The sequence below is a fragment of the Dryobates pubescens genome, chromosome 9 (genome assembly GCF_014839835.1).
Source record: "Dryobates pubescens isolate bDryPub1 chromosome 9, bDryPub1.pri, whole genome shotgun sequence".
NCBI lineage: Eukaryota > Metazoa > Chordata > Aves > Piciformes > Picidae > Dryobates > Dryobates pubescens.
In genome coordinates, this window is record NC_071620.1 from 16,397,423 (window position 1) to 16,413,357 (window position 15,935).

Here is a 15,935-nt window from a genome sequence, read left to right on the forward strand (position 1 = left end):
ATCTGTCAGGCATCAGCGCGCTCGCGCTGCCGCCGCATTCCCGCCACCGGCCCTGAGGGAAGACCGAGTGCGGCCATGAAGATCTGGAGCTCGGAGCACGTCTTCGGGTGAGAAGCCGGGCAGGGAGGGCTATGGGGCTGTGGCGGGACGGCGGCGCCTCTCCTTCCACCGGCTCTTTGCCGAGCCGGGGTGAAGGCGGAAGGAGGAAATGCCGCGGGCTTGACTGGAAGAAGGAGGCGATGGCTGGAAGAAGCGGCCGTGGCTCATGACCGGCTGTGCCAGCACGAAGGCTCGCCGGTGGGGTGGGAGCACCAGCTTCTGGCAACTGTAAATCCCTCCGGCAAGGCGGGAGGGGAAGGTTGGGGACGGTCCCGGCGGTGCATCAGCGCTCCCTCGCTGCCGGTCCGTCCTCGCCTCACGCTTTCCCTGCGTGGTCGGGCCGCGAGAGAGGTTCTCTCCCACCTCCTGCTGCTTGCGGCGGGAAATGCCGCCTCGACGGGGCCGCGGGGAAGCTGGGCCCGCAGCGTGGTTGCTCGGTAAAGATGTGAGCATTTTAGGAAATAATAGCGTTCGCACTATAAGGAAATAAATAAGGCTCAAACTACTGACATAAGTGATGACATATTCTAAAACGTGTGGATACAGTGATTGTGTTTCCTACCTTAGCTGTCAAATGCTCACAGAGGTGCCCAGCAGACAGCTCTTAAGTGACAGCTGAGTAAATTTTTTGTTGTCACTCGTTCTCCGCGTTAACCATTTTGACCTTGGTTCTGATCAACCAGTTCCACATTTGTGTAGTAAGGGAACAACAGCCAGCAAGTTGTAACGAGGTGGTATTTGGGTGCTCGCTGTGTGTCTATTCTCCCAAGTAACAAGTGACAGGACAATAGGAAACAGCCTCCCGTTTCACCGGGAGAAGTTTAGGTTGGACATTAAGGAAAAATGTCTTCACCCAGTGTTGTCAAATTCTGGAGCTGGCTGCTCAGGGATGTGGTTGAGTCAGAGGGTGTTGGAACGGCGTGTAGATGTGGTACATCGTGACGTGGTTTAGTGGTGACAGTGTAGGTCAATGGTTAAAGTCGATGATCTGTGATTCCAACAGGTTAGCATACAAGCTATACCAGGGAGGTGATGTGGAGAGCACAGCAGTTCCAGTGCAGCTCTAAAAATGCCACCAATAACTCACCTGCTACAAGTCTCTTAAAAATCTCACTGCCTGAAGAGCAGCAGGCATGATAGTTCTTAAAATATTTACAAAATATCCCAGATGATCAGTTCAAAATGTCTTTCATTACATTAGCACAACCAAATTTCTTATGCTGGCATAGGCGTTAGGTGTTTAAAGTTAGTCTGGCACAAGTAAACTGTAGCTTCTAATATGAAGTGACAGCTAGAGGCTAATACAGGCTGGCATAACTTCCGAGTTGAGGTGAATAGCTGTCACCTGGGAAACACAAAATCGATTTTTATGTGGCATTCTCCCGCTGAAATCTCTATTGCAACACCTCCATCTTCTGGTGTAACACGCAGATGTAGATAGTTCAGTTCTGGAGTTAACAAAATATTGTTGTGCCTTATTAGATCTCTGACGTAAGATCCCTCAAGGACACTTAATGGAAATGTGACTTTTCAGTTTGTGTGGATTGTGTTGGTTATGATGTATAGCCACTGAAGATAATGAAGAAGTTTTCCTAATGTAGGAGTTGAGGGCTTTGCTTTTCTTGCTTGAACCAATAAAGCTGACATACCTTTTCTTACTCATATTGTTGGAAAAAGAACTTACTTTTCCAAGCTTCTGTTTGTTCTGGCAGGGGTGTACCATTGGTGCCCTTCTCTGCTGATCCATTTTAAGACTAAAAGCCATGATCTTAAAAGTCAAACCCACTCTTATCTACAAGTTGTCCCCCCTAAGCCTTCTTAGGTTAGGTATCAAAAGCTGAATTTTTAAAGGTAATTTTAAAGGTTACAGACCTTTAATTCCAGATCCACCAGTTCTTCTGAGTAGAGAAACCTTAAGGATTGAATTTCTGTGTTGGATCAAGGCCATGATTTCTTTAGCCTTCTGTGTTTCAGAAGAAGGTACATGAAATCTAACAACAAGAGTCCTGTGGACAGCCTGTCCTCCAACTGCAGGCTGCTCCAATCCCAGGAGTCTGAGGTCATCTAATCCAACTCCCTTCTCAAGGAGGGGTAACTTAAATGTTAGGGCTGGTTGCTTTTCCAATTGAGTTCTGAAATGGATTGCGATTCAGCAACCACTGTGGACAGCTGACGTTGTGGGGGTTTCTGCACAGCCAACTACAGTGACATTTGTGGCTGCTGCTCCTTGCTCTTGTTTCTGTTAGTCTTGGGTTAACAATCCTCTTTTTCACTTTGGAGAAAGGAGTATTTTCTTTGTGTATCAACACTTCTTGCCTTTGCAAGTGTCATTAAATTCTGACAGGACTTTTGGGGCCTATGGAGCTGTACAGCAGGTGCCATTACACAAGTGAACTCCCGGATTTAGTGTCTGAATACTTGGAGTTAAATACAAAATAGTTACAAACATTGTCTCCTTTTCTTGTTACAGACACCCATGGGATACAGTGATCAAGGCTGCTATGAGGAAATACCCTAACCCAATGAATCCGTGTGTGGTAGGAGTAGATGTCCTCGACAGAAGTCTGGATAACCAGGGGAGGTTGCACAGTCACCGCCTTCTCAGCACGGAGTGGGGGTTGCCCAGTATTGTGAAAGCGGTACATTTTTACAGTCCTAATGGTTTATTAAGGGTGTGGTGTGTCTCTGTGTCATCATCTGAACTGATGCTGAGCTCAAAGTAAGACTTCAGTTTATAGGAAGATGCTCTGCACTAATGAGCATGCCTTTACTGTATATATCTGGTGGCAAGCTCCCATTTGTCATGTTTTTGCTGTAGTGATGTTCCTAACCAGTCCTTTGCTGAAACATTGCGTTGGGAGTCTGCCATGTGTACATTTTCAATCTGTTGTTGTTATTGGCAGTTATTAAATGGTGCAGTTGCCATGCCAGGGGGACAGGATGTCATTCAGAGGGACCTCAACAAGATCAAGAATTGGGCCTGTATGACCCTCATGAGGTTCAACAAGGATAATGCAAGGTCCTGCATCTTGGTCAGGGCAATCCCTGGTATCAGTACAGGCTTGGGGAAGAGGGACTGAGAGCAGCCTCATGGACAAAGACTTGGGGATGCTGGTGGATGAAAAGCTGCATGTGAACCAAAAATATGTGTTTGCAGCCCAGAAGGCAACCATATCCTGTGCTGCATCCAAAGCAGCATGGGAGGGGGAAGGGGATTCTGCCCTTCTGCTCTGCTGAGGCCCCACTTGCAGTTCTAGGTCCTGCTCTGGAGTCCTCAGCACAGGAGAGACATGGATCTGTTGGAGTGAGTGCAGAGGAGGCCACAGAAATGATGTGAGGGCTGGGACCTCTCTGCTGTGGGGACAGGCTGAGAGACTTGAGGTTGTTCAGTCTAGAGAAGACTCTGGGGAGACCTTTTTGTGGCCTTCAGTACTTAAAGGGAGCCTATAGAAAAGATGGCCTGTTGTGACAGACAACAAGGGGTGATGGTTTTAAAATAAAAGATGGGAGAGTCAGACTAGACAGAAGGAAGTATTTTGTTACACTGAGGGTGGTGAAACACTGGCCCAGTTTGCTCAGAGAGGTGGCAGATGCCTCATCCCTGGAACCATTCCAGGTCAGGTTGAACAGAGGTTCTGAGCAACCTGATCTAATTGAAGACTTTTCTGCTCACTGCAGGGACATTCAACTAGATGACCTTTAAAGGTCCCTTCCAACCCAAAGCAACCTATCATTCTATGATACTTAGCGAGAATATACTGTGGGCTTTAATATTCCTAGAGTATGTGCGTGTCTATAGGGGCTTTCCTGGCTGGTCTGTATCATGCTGTATGATGGGTACAACCTACTAGGATGTAGTTTTGCCACTGATCGTAGTGTTTTGGTATCTGTGGAATAGCTTTTATTTATTTGGGGTCACTAAGGACTTGACATGTATGCATTTCAGGGTTGTTTATTTGTTTCTTAATTTTGGTGCTTAACTTTTAATTTTTTTTCTTGTTTCTTCACTGTCAGATTTTAGGAACCAGTAGAACTCTGACTTACATTGAGGAACATTCTGTGGTAGATCCAGTGGAAAAAAAGATGGAGCTTTGCTCAACTAATGTGAGTGGCAGATTAAGAAGTTCCTGTTAATTCTGGAGATTAGATGTTTTGCTCTTAACAGCAGGTTACTCTGCCCTAGTGAGGCCACATCTGCAGTACTGTATCCAGTTCTGAGCTATCCAGTTCAAGAAAGATAAGGACCTACTGGAGAGTCCAGCAGGCTATGAAGATGTTGAGGGGACTGATGAGGAGAGGCTGAGAGACCTGGGGCCTGGAGAAGAGCAGACTTGAGAGGGCATCTTGCCAATCTTACCTATCAATCTCTAAAGGGTGGGGCTCAAGAGGATGGGGCCAGACTTTTTTTCAGTGGTGCCCAGTGACAGGACAAGGGGCAATGGGCACAAACTAGAGCACAAAGTTCCATCTGAACATGTGAAAAAGCTTCTTTGCTATGAGTGTGCTGGAGCCCTGGAACAGGCTGCCCAGAGAGATTCCAAACCCACATGGACATTTTGACCCTGGGCAGCCTGCTCTGGCTGACCCTGGTTTAGCAGGGGGTTGGACTAGATGATCTCTAGAGGTCCTTCCCAATCCCCATCATTCTGTGATTCTGTGACTTAGATAGAACTGCCTTGGCATCTTTTATCAGGAGACAGCAGTTTCTACATCCTTAGTTGGCTCTTTTTCTTTCCTCCTTCCCACAAATAGAGAGCTCTAAGTGATTTGGGAATCATGTAAGATTCTTTCTCAGAATGCATGTAGAAGAGCTTGACTTTCAGACAGATGATTTTTTCTACATTACACTGCCATTTTCAGCAACAGTTTTAATTTGAAATGCCTGTTTTCACAAAGTGTAAATTAAGTGTTTTGTTGTATTTTGGTATCCTGGGAACTTGTAACTACCAGAGTTAAGTGGAGTTGTCTGTAGGGGAGTCTTCTTTCTGTACAAGAGGCATTGTCTTTCTTGAGTATTAATTTTCTGTACCCACCAAATAGTATTGTGGTGGTCTTGAAGAGCCTTTCTGAACTGCATGCCATAAATCAGATAAGACTCAGCATTTGGAGAAAACAAGTGGGAAGCTGTTCTTGCTTTTCACTGTGGATGACAGCTTAGATTAACATAATTAGACCCAGGATAGGAGAAGATGCATCACCCTTTAGAGCTCTTTTTATTGCCTGTGTTCTGGGTCTTATATTCTATGTGCATTGCATTGTCTCTGACATTAAACTAAGTGCTCGACCATTGAGTAGTTCTGTTGGTAACAGAAAAATGAAAGCTGTGCAGTAAGGATTTCAGCTCTTTATTTTTTTCTTTTTAAGATTACTCTCACAAACCTGGTGTCTGTTGATGAGAGACTGGTTTACACACCTCATCCTGAAAACCCTGAAAAGTAAGCAAGCATAGTTGTCTGCCGCTTTGTGTATAGGAGACATTGTTATTCCCTTCAGTTTAGGTATTAACTTTTCTTTATTCTCTTACAGAACTGTGCTCACTCAAGAAGCAATTATTACTGTTAAGGGCATTAGTTTGAGCAGTTATCTGGAAAGCTTAATGGCAAACACAATATCTTCTAATGCCAGAAAGGTACATCCGTGTCCTGTTTTCTCCCTCTTACCCCTACCTTTCTTTTCCTTGCAATACTAATTGTCAGTGATGCATGCTGAATATTTAATTTCTTTAAACTGATGTTTTTTACAGGACCTCAGCAATTAGAATGCAATTTCCCAAAGTGTAAAAAGATTTCACTACTTGATTTTTGTGTTTCAACTAGAATTGCACATCAGAACAAACAGGCCTCTATGTCTGTTACACATAACATGCACATTATTAGTTGGGTTTTTGGAGTTTTGTTCCAAAGCTCATTTTTAGACACCAACCTCCTATTTCCAGGAGTTAGTGCTTGTAGCAAATATAACTTGATTTTCAGCCTCTATAACCTGTATTTAGCAGTTAATACTAGCATATATATTCTGTGCTGCTTTGTCAGTTGTTCCAGTTCCTATCCATAATGGAGCTGTGTCCTTGCCTTTGGATGAAAGTGAGGTAGTGTGAGCAGAGGCCTGTTCTCTGCTGGCTTTTGTACGTAACACTACACCAACTCCTCTGTCTTGTGCTTGCTTTTTCTACTTGGCTTGCAGCCACAGAGCTGTATTTCAGCACAGGTAGAGCTAGAGGAGTGCTTATTCCTGTGCACTTTGTCCTATCCTTCCTTGGGGAAGGTGGGGAAGAAAGGGGGCTGCTAGAGAGGCAGAGACAATTGCTGTGTAACAGCAGGGTGATTGCACCTGAAACAAGAGTGCTGCGGTGCTGGTTTCTGGTTCAGCATAGTGAGAATCTGGCCCAGGTAACTGCTGTTACAGAGAGCCTGTGCTTTGGCCAGCCCTTTGTCCTTGAGAAGGAAGCTGCTTGACCAGGGCAGTGTAAGCCAGCTTGATAGGAGTTATTGACCAGAGCGGGGAGAACCTCCTTCTCTACTCTTCTGTGTGCTTCTCCGAAACTGAGAAAAACAGGTTAAAATCAGAGGATGGGGAAGGAGTGATGTGTAACTTCTAGACACAGGAGTAACTTTAACTAGCCAAATACTCTTTCTGTTTTTTTAAAAGTCATGAATGGAATGTATTTCAGATAAACTGCAATTCTAGTCTGATCCAGTTTCCATTTCAAAAGTCTGCGTGGACCATAGATTCTTGAACGAGAAGTCCAAACCTTGTCTCACAACCAAACTTCAGCCTGAATTGGAGGTAGCAAAGCTGGCTGGGATGGCCAGATCAAGCAGGCATGCTTACAAGTGCTGGCTGAATTCCTCTCCTGGCATCTGTCACATTTGCATGTCTGTTGAACTCAAAAAGTGCAAATACTTTTCAAATATTTATGTTGCATGAGGGAGAGCTTGATTTATTTTACAGAGTGCTCTTCCATTCTGCCGTTTTCCAGGAACACAGGCTTGTTAAAAATGAAAAACTCTGTCCTGTATGTTTCACTGAAGAGTTCTGTTAGAGATGTTGAAGTGGGCAGGAATTTGCACTCGCTGCTACCAGCTCTCTCTTTGCTACCAGTTATTTACTCTTCTATTACTGACTCTTCTCACATGCTGTGCTGTGCCTCTGTGCTTTCAGCCCCTCTCTTACACTGATGGACAATGTTTTGTTGCTTTGAAGAAAGAGGAAGTCAGGACCGAGATTTTTGTTAGGTCAATGGTTAGACTCAGTCTTAGAGGTCTTTTCCAGCCAAAACAATTCTATGATTCTGTGATTTTGCACTGAAGTAGAAGCAGCAGCTGATGTGTTACTATTTTTAACAATGATGGGGAAAAAAATTCCTTTGCCATATGTTGTGAATCTTTTCTGTGTTACTCCAGGGGTGGGACGCTATTGAGTGGATAATTCAAAATTCTGAAAGCGCTCTAAGCTAGCAGCTCTCCACCTCTCCAGTTTGTACTAATTAGTGGTAATGCCAGCATTCTTCTACTTGGTACAACATTTCAGCGTTCTAGCCAGTCTGTGCATGGATCCTTGTCATGTGAACTTCGATACTTAACCTGCATGTATGTTTTCCATGCGTTGCATACAGGAGTGGCAAACATGTTCTTTATGCTACAGTTGTAGAATGAGAGCAAGTCAGGTCTAGACTGGAGCAATTAACCCTTGCCAGTACCACTGGACAGCCAGCTTGCTGTAGCCACGTCTTGCTGTTCTGCTTATTTGCAAGTGGAATGATGCCTGCAGCTAATGAGTCCCTTTGCCTGGAGTTTGGGCTGGGCCTCATCTCTGTGATTTCTGTATAACTGCTACCTGAAGAAATTAATAAATTGGTTAGTGAGTGAAACTGGCATTATAAAAATGAGGCAGAATTGTACTTTAAGGATACAAAGTTGATTTCCTGAAATAGATTGCCTAACAAGGGTAATCTTTTGCATAGTGACATTTTATTTGCTTTTCGGAGCCCTGAGGAATATAGTTGCCCTTCTGTGAGCTTCTGTGGAAATCTGTACGGAGCTTGAAGCTGCCCAAATGCCAGATTGTTTATGTCTTTCACTCGTCTTGTAATTAGATTCATTTGAATAGTGACGTGTCCCTTAAGCCATATGACTGTGACAGAATCTGACTTTGAGGTTGGGAGAACTGGGTGTACTTTCCCCTATGATACCTCTGTGCAGACTGTTCTTTCCACCAATTGTAGCCTGTCTCTGTCATTCCTGTATTGGCTTGTGCTTCAGCTAACAAGATTCCTTAAAATGAAAACAAATCCATTGTGCTGCTTCTTCCACTCAAGAACATGGAGCTGGTTTAAACTGCTTGCTTTGAGACCAGTGTATGCCTTGAGTGTTTGCTTTTACCTTCTCATTCCAGTAAGCTTTTATGGCTGTCTCTCTGGAAAACATCCACTACAAAGGCTCATTTATCAGTCATGTAGGCTCCACCAACAGATCTTCATAAGCAAGCGTTTGATCTGCCAGACACGTCATACTGCTAACGTAGGCAGTAAAGAGTAATATAATCTGCATGCTTCCTGATGAATGTGCTTGCTCAATGGCTTACTACAGAAACTGTACAGTTTGATACTTTATAGATAATCCTCTGTCAGATTGGTTTTGGTAACTGGGTAGTTTGATAGTATTTGGAGGCTTTGCATCTTTGTAAGATTTGTGATTAATTTCCCATGCAGAATATTCCTGAAATCTTCCTTGCTTCTTAGCTGGAAAATGCAGGTCTGAGGAAATGTGCAGACCTCAGTAGTCTCAAAAGATGAAGAAAACATCTTGGTGCTCCAGTTCAACATGGATTTTTCTCTGTTTTATTTTATATTGTCAACAAACCACTAGGAGCTGGTTGTTTCACAGTCAGGGTCTGTAAAGAATCTGAGTATTTTTCTACTGTGCATTTTCTCCGTCTAAGATATGTGACTTTCTGACAGGCATTCTTTGTGTGATTAGACAAAGATAGCATCAGAGCTGTTGCTGCCTTACTCAGCAACAGTTCTCTGCCTGTGTCACCTAAGAGAGGACATTCTAACCAGACTTTTAAATATCCAAATGCATGCATACTGAAAGATTAATTCCCCCTCTCTCTTCCTGCTTTCTTCCTTGTGGAGCACTGCACAGCTTGTTACAACTTGTTGCTGTGCGGTAGCCTTCTCCTGCCTGTGTGCTTATAGCCACACTTCGGTGGTGTTCCCAGGTCTTGCACAGGATGTAGAGGAGGTTGTAGTGAGGTGGGGTTTGGTTTCTTCTCAAGTTGCACCAGAGGAAGTTTAGATTGGACATCAGGAAAAATTTCTTCAGTGCAAAGTGCCAAGCCCTGGAACAGGCTGCCCTGGGTAGTGGTGGAGTCACCATCCCTGCAGGGATTTAAAAGCTGTGTAGATGTGGTGCTGAGAAACATCATTTAATGGTGACCTGGGTTAATGGTTGGAGTTGATGATCTGAAAGGTATTTTCCAACATAAGTGAGTCTATGATTCCATGATTCTAAACTGGACAATTTAAATAATGTTTTCTTACTATCTATTTCATAAAGACATATTTTGAACCAAGTTAACATCAGGATACTAGTTCTTGAGGTAATTCTAGATAGGGCTGAATCATCTTTTCTTAGTTCTGGCCAATAGCTGAATACTTAGTTGTGGGTGATTTATCTCAGGTTAAGGCCTGCTTGCCTTTGCAGACAGAGCAATTGGGGAACACTATTCTGGGAGTGCCTGCAATGTAAAAAAACCTGAAGAGAAAGACTGAGCCCTTCAGTGAACTCTGCAAGGGTCTTGAGTAAAATGCTTTTGTTCATAGTAAACCTTTATTTCTTTTAATAGGTTTCATTTTGCAGCCTGGACTTTTAATAGTATTCCAGGGGAGTGTTTCTAGCCTCCAAAACTATTCTTCAGAGTATGTGTGGGGTTTTTTTTGACCTTTCTTTCAGAGTTTTGCTGAGGTTTTCAAAGCTGTTTTTGCAGTTTCTCATTCATGTTTAGTGGTTAACAGAGGACAACAGTGAGTTCTGGACACTTTCAGAGAGTTTAGTTCCCTTTATCACCTATAAAGGATGCAACGAAAATAGTACATCAGTATTGAGAGCAACTCTCTGTGGGTGTAGGGGGCTGATCCCCACTTTACTTCAATCTCTGGAGAGGGCTGGAACATTGACACTGACTCTCCTGAAGACTTAAAGACATTGAGCCCAATAAGACCTAACTCCAGAACTCCTTTAAACTTGGCCAGAGCATATGGCTCCAGTTACTGCTCTCCACTGTTTGTAGTTCTTAGTAGGGTAATTAAAGTGAATGTCTCTTGGCTTCTCTTGAAGTGACAAAAGGCAAGGTGTTTTCCTGCTCTCATCCCATCTGCTTGTTTTGGCAGAAGCTGCCATTCTGCGATTGTGGAGCTCTAAAATCTCACACTTTTGTTTAGTTAAAGTGCTGCTCTTCATGTTCTTGGCTTCACTGTGCAGCTGGCTGCGCACTCAGCTTGTGGCCATCGGGGTGAGGCTGCTGCAGGGTCTTCTTAAGTGTAAAGATTTTGCCGTACTTATTTTTCTGGATTCCCCTGCTCTTACTAAAGCATCGCTGTCAGTTTAGCGTGGAGGCACTCCCACCATGGAAGCTGAGCGGAGAAGGACTGTCCTTGAATATAAAATGTGCGATCATTGCCTCTCAGTCTGTTTTATATAGAGTCTGTGAATATGGAATTCAGCATAAGTCCATCTCTGACCTCTTGCTAGATGTCGCTTCAGTTAGGTGCTACCTCAAAGAGCACTTGGAAGACTCATTCCTTGTCCTGGATCTTCTCAAAACCTGCCTATATAGCTTGGTTAGTGAGTCTGAGAGCAACATCTAGAATTTTCCATCAATGTGCTGGTGTTCTTTGGGTGGTGGGATCAGCAGACAGTAAAGCCCTTTGATGAAGGAACTTCACTGCTCAGGTTAGGCTTTTTGCCTCGATTCACTGCTGGGAGCTCACACCAACACTGCATTTACTTCATGCTTCCAGGATAAGCAAATGCCTTTGCCGGGAAGTTTCCATGAGAAGATGCTAAGAAATTGTCAGTAAAATCTGGTATCAATCTGTACAGGGTATGAAATGGATTTTAAGCCAAGTCTCATGTCTGACAGAGGAAAAACTATAGAACCATGAGTGGTGGTGGTGGTGACATGTCTGTCCTGAGCCTAAACTCCAGTATTTTCCTGGCAGGGTCGGGAGGCCCTGGAGTGGGTGATCAGCAAACTAAACACAGAACTGGAGGAGCTGAAGTCAACACGTGAGGGCATGAAACCAGGCATGGCAGCGGCATCAGCAGAAGAATAACCCCAAAAACTCCAGTGACTGACAGCAGAGTTTGATTCTGCAGACTGCTTTGTGGATCTCCCTCCCGAGGTGGATCTGCATGGGTTTTATATATTTATAAGACTATCAGATCAGTGGAAAAATAACCTCATCTGTCATCTCTACAGCAGCTCCTGTTGACTACTGAAGATTAACTTGACCTCCTGAAGATACTCTTTTCATTTAAACCATTTATTTTTAACACTGGAAAACAAACATTTAGCACATTTACTAGTGCCTAAATGTGCCTTCTCTGGCAAAGAGAGTATGTTATATTTACACCTTCTCAGCTTTTTGTGCTCCGTCTTGAATGCATGTGTGGTGTTGAGGGTCTTCTGTGTGAACATTTGTTCTGTGAAGAGCTGATGGGTACTAGAACCCTGAATTGTGTCTGGTTTGCCATCTGATAGTGTCTTTTGACCATTTAAAGGGAACTACATGAGGCAGGACATGATACTGTGGAATTAGATCTCTATCCAGAGGGCATCATCCCAAAAAACTAAAACTTCTGAGGTACTGGCTTGTCTTCTGTTGTTCACACATGCTGCCTGGACATGACACACAGGTGCTTTTACCTTTTTGATGTTTGTATTCAAACAAAGATAAAGTTTCTATTGATGTTAATAGCCTAAAACAGTTTTCTTGCTGGGGAGAAGGGTTTAATTTATTTTCATATTTATTAATGCGCCCTAATTCCTCCCCTCCCTATGAGGAGAGGAGTAGTAGTTCCTGGAAGGTGCTGGAAAATATTTCTCTCTAAGAAGGGTACTTGTAGGCTGCTTGAATGAAGAGACTGTACTGTTCCACTGGTCCTGGCTCTTCACGTCATGTCTTAACTGAGGGAGAGGCTGATACAATAACCAGAAGACCTGAAATGGGAAGTAAGTTGGAAATTTGGAATCCAAATGGTTTTGTGAACACACGCTTCTCAAGCCCTGCGTGGAGAAAACAAGAGTACAAGAAAAACAAGAGGACTTTCTTTTGGAGTGCTTTCTACTGACTCCCAGTGTAACCAAAATTTTTCAACACTTTTCCACATTGGTACAAAATGGTTTTAGGATCATTTTAAATGCTTCTCATTATCTGGAGAAATGCTCCAGTAACTGTAGAAACTGCTTCCTATAAACTGCATAAATACCTACTGGTAACAGGCCTGGCCTTGTCTGATGGTCACAGAACTTTCATATTTGGTCCAGGTGTAGTTCATGTTTCTTATCACTCTGTTGGGGCATTTTTACTGATTGTTTTGGTGTGCATACAAAGTGAAATAAATGTTGCAAGGATGTTTACTTGTTCAAGTGGCAAGCATATGTTTAGGGAGCTGGTAAAGAATGTGAGTAACTTCTTAAAGACTAAAAGACTAAAATGCTTTAATCTGGTAATTTTAAGGTGTTTGTAGCTTCAAGGGAGGTTTCAGCATTCATCTTCTGGTGAGTCTGAAAATGAACATTAACTTGGGTGTAACTGTTGTCTCACTGAATTACATGATCCTAACAAATAAACTTCATTTATATATATAAAACAGTTGAAAGCCATTAAACAAGTAGCTATTATTTATGTCACTCTTTTTATGTGGACCTAAAACCTGTTTTATTTTGGAACAGAAACTTAGAGCTAAAGGCTGAGAGCAGCTCCTTTCAGAAGATAAGCTGGATAGCTTTGGAGCAGGCCAGTTGTGCTTCTCAGAGGAGTGATGTCACTTTCTGGATGAAGAATGCAGAAAATGTTCTGTCTAGCTCCTGGTGGCCTTCTGCTAGGAAGGAGAGCACAGCTATAGCAGAGCTCTGCAAGCAAAAGGAAAGAATGAGTAAGTGTGTGTGCATGTGGAGACCTGTACAACAGGATTTCTCTATGTGCCTACTGGAGATGATGAAAAATGAACAATCAGGGGGAGTAGAAAAGTCTTTGGAGAGGTTTGTGTAGTGCTTCAAGATTGTCTAAAGATGCTTCTTGCATCAGCTTTGAAATGATTGCTTAATGTTGTCTTAAAAGTGGCTGACTTGTAGAGCACCTCCCAGAAAAGTCACAGACTGATACTCTGTTGTCTGGGGCCGCACTCCACTGTGCCTTACAGTTCATACCAGTTACACATTAGGGTTTTGGATTATTCTTTGCACTTTATTTCTTTCAGAAGCAAATCCCTACCTGCTTGTGTTGTAGCATCTCCTTTCTATTTCATTCCCCACTGGTTTTGAGGCTTCATTTGTGTCGTGTTTCATGCTGCTTGGGAACTCTGTAGCTGGATGCTTGGTTTTCCAGTCTGTTTGCTGCTTCACTTGCCATGGATCAGCACCTTGCCTGCTTGTGCTCATCCCTCTTCTGCTTTCCTCTAGGCTGAATGGGAGTGGGGAAGCTTTGGGTGGGAAAAGAACACATTTTTTCTGAGGCCAGCTGCCTCTTTCTCCTGCCAGGCAGTGCTGCTAATTCTTACCTTGTCTTTGGGGTAGGTGACACTCATGCAGCTCTGGCCTTGTTGATCTCCCTGTGGTTGCTCATTGTGCCAGTGTGTACAAAGGGCCTTGCAAGGCAGTGGTCACACTGGGACCACAGCTTGTGCTCAATGGATGAAGCAATTCTTAATTTGCTGTAAGCTCTCCTGGACATTTTCCCTCTCTGCTTTCCACCCATTTATTTTGCATATAGGGCTCCTACCCTTCTTCCTTGACCATGTGTCTCTTCTCCGTGGGATCTGGTGCAGTATGTTCAGCCCTGCTGGGCAGAACTGTTGTTGAAGCGCTCAGTCTCCCGGACCATTTGTATCACTGTTACAGTCTGAACTTACACTTGGGGCAAAAAAACCCTACTTTTGGAATTTCTTATCTTGATCTTTCCCTAGGGAACTCCCTCCTCTTTATTTACTGGAAATAGCTAAAAAGTATTTCTGAAGCCAGTTTTGTGTTGTGCATTGCCTGAGGTGTCTATCAAAGGCAGAAAGCTGCAGGAGGGAGAGCTCAGCTGTTTGTGGGAGCAGAGGGTGGAGCCTTTTGGATTAGTACAGAAACAGCCAGGTGCATATGAAGAAAAAATTTCTAAAGCAGAAACGGTGTAAAGTCAACACTCGTTGATTTGGGAGGATCTTGAAGCACTGGGAACCAAGCAGGAGAAAGCTCAGCACTTGCAACCATGCTGATGAATGGGTAGCAGGTGCCTTTTTGAGTAGGAATTCTGCGCTTGGGAGTTGGAAACAGAACGAAGACAGTTAACAGAGTTTTGTGTGTTGAGGCAGGGAGGTTGTCTGGTGCAGCTGTTATAGGAGGGAAGGGAGGAAGATGAAGCAGGGGACAGCTGGTTCCTGACTGTGGGGAAATGCTGAGGGAAGACGACAGTGGTGGTTCCCAGAGCATAGCCAGCAGGACATGTTAACTGTTGTCTCTGAAGGATTTTAGCCTGTTAAGGGTATCAAACTTGAGGCAGATGCTGGTTCCTGGCCGATGTCTTGTTTTCGTGGTCGTGCTGGCAGGCTCACCTTAGCAACAAGAGGCATTAATGTGAAACAGTGTAATCAGATGGTTTGGTGTGTGCCTGGTTTCCTATCGTCATTGTCCTTTTTTTTCTACTTGCCCTTGCACCAGTGTGAGTCCTCTCTGATCTCCTGCCCCCACTTCTGACTTCTTCCCACCAGGGCAGCAGGCAGAAGGCAAAGGGGCAAGCTTGGTATAAAGGGCAGTATTGCTGAAAGACTTATTCAGTGCAAGTACAGGCACTGAACTGCAGCACTTGGCATGGATCTCATGTAACAAAAGGAGCACTGATGGTCAGTGACAGTTCTTGATGTGACACTTTTCAATCTTCAGGTGGAGCAGTGGGTAACATCTTTCCTGTTCTTTCATATTTGCAGACTGGAAGCTGTGGAGGGCTGGATGCTGAGGTGTCTGTACACTGTGGTGCTGTCTTATAGCACTGATATCCTCAGTTTAAAAAAGCCCCTCCTGGGTGTAAGGGCTGTGATGGACAACAGGCTGTTGGCTTTCAGAGAAGGCTGAAGGAAATTGATTTGTGTTCTTCTGTGCTGGGTAAGCAGCAGGACCCAGCACCAGGAAAGTTATCTAAAACAGCTGAGATTCTATGATTAGCCTTGACTGGTTAATAAGACCTTATGTGTCTAATAAACTATCTTCTTACCCTGGCCCTACTTGCCACCAGGCAGAATCACAACAGTTGTGGGCTGGCCTTTTACTCCAGCAGCTGCAGGTCATGCTTTTGCTGGGGATTTGTTCAATGAAAGGGCATTTTTGTGAAGATTCTGACCTCTTAATGAGATGAGTGAGTTTTAAGTTCCCTCTGTGATTCACTCTAGGCAACCCTGTTCTATCTAGCAGGAAGTTTGGACTAGATGATCTTCAGAGGTCCCTTTCAACTCCCACCACTCTGGAATTCTCTGAAGTCTGATTTTATTGGAAGGCCTCTGCAGGTAGAATAGAATAGAATAGACCAGACCAGGTTGGAAGAGAACTCATCCATAAGAGCTCTTAATTTGGGG

General features: G+C 43.9%; 1 protein-coding gene across 5 annotated transcripts; it reads left to right on the forward strand.

Moving 5' to 3' along the window:
• On the forward strand, positions 1-13,458 carry PRELID3A (PRELI domain containing 3A). 5 transcript variants are annotated; one of them, XR_008462377.1, is made up of 7 exons: positions 9-107; positions 2,570-2,738; positions 4,114-4,203; positions 5,464-5,534; positions 5,626-5,728; positions 7,503-7,615; positions 11,324-11,424. XR_008462377.1 is itself a non-coding variant. In XM_054164247.1 (7 exons), the coding sequence occupies exons 1-6, from the start codon at positions 76-78 to the stop codon at positions 7,554-7,556; spliced, it is 519 nt and encodes a 172-aa protein (XP_054020222.1). In that variant the 5' UTR covers positions 9-75; the 3' UTR covers positions 7,557-7,591; positions 11,324-11,395. The 5 variants fall into 5 exon arrangements, 4 of the variants coding, with proteins under 4 accessions (XP_009908214.1, XP_054020222.1, XP_054020223.1 ...); XM_054164247.1 differs by having other exon boundaries at positions 7,503-7,591; positions 11,324-11,395; XM_009909912.2 differs by lacking the exon at positions 7,503-7,615 and having other exon boundaries at positions 1-107; positions 11,324-12,984.
• The last annotated feature ends 2,477 nt before the right edge of the window (positions 13,459-15,935 follow it).

Bases quoted from the DNA above. Each gene is read 5' to 3' on its own strand.
- PRELID3A (XM_009909912.2), top strand. From the start codon at position 76: ATGAAGATCTGGAGCTCGGAGCACGTCTTCGG. The intron at 5,535-5,625 runs GTAAGCAAGCAT...ATTCTCTTACAG, and splicing joins CATCCTGAAAACCCTGAAAA to AACTGTGCTCACTCAAGAAG. The intron at 5,729-11,323 runs GTACATCCGTGT...TTTTCCTGGCAG, and splicing joins TATCTTCTAATGCCAGAAAG to GGTCGGGAGGCCCTGGAGTG.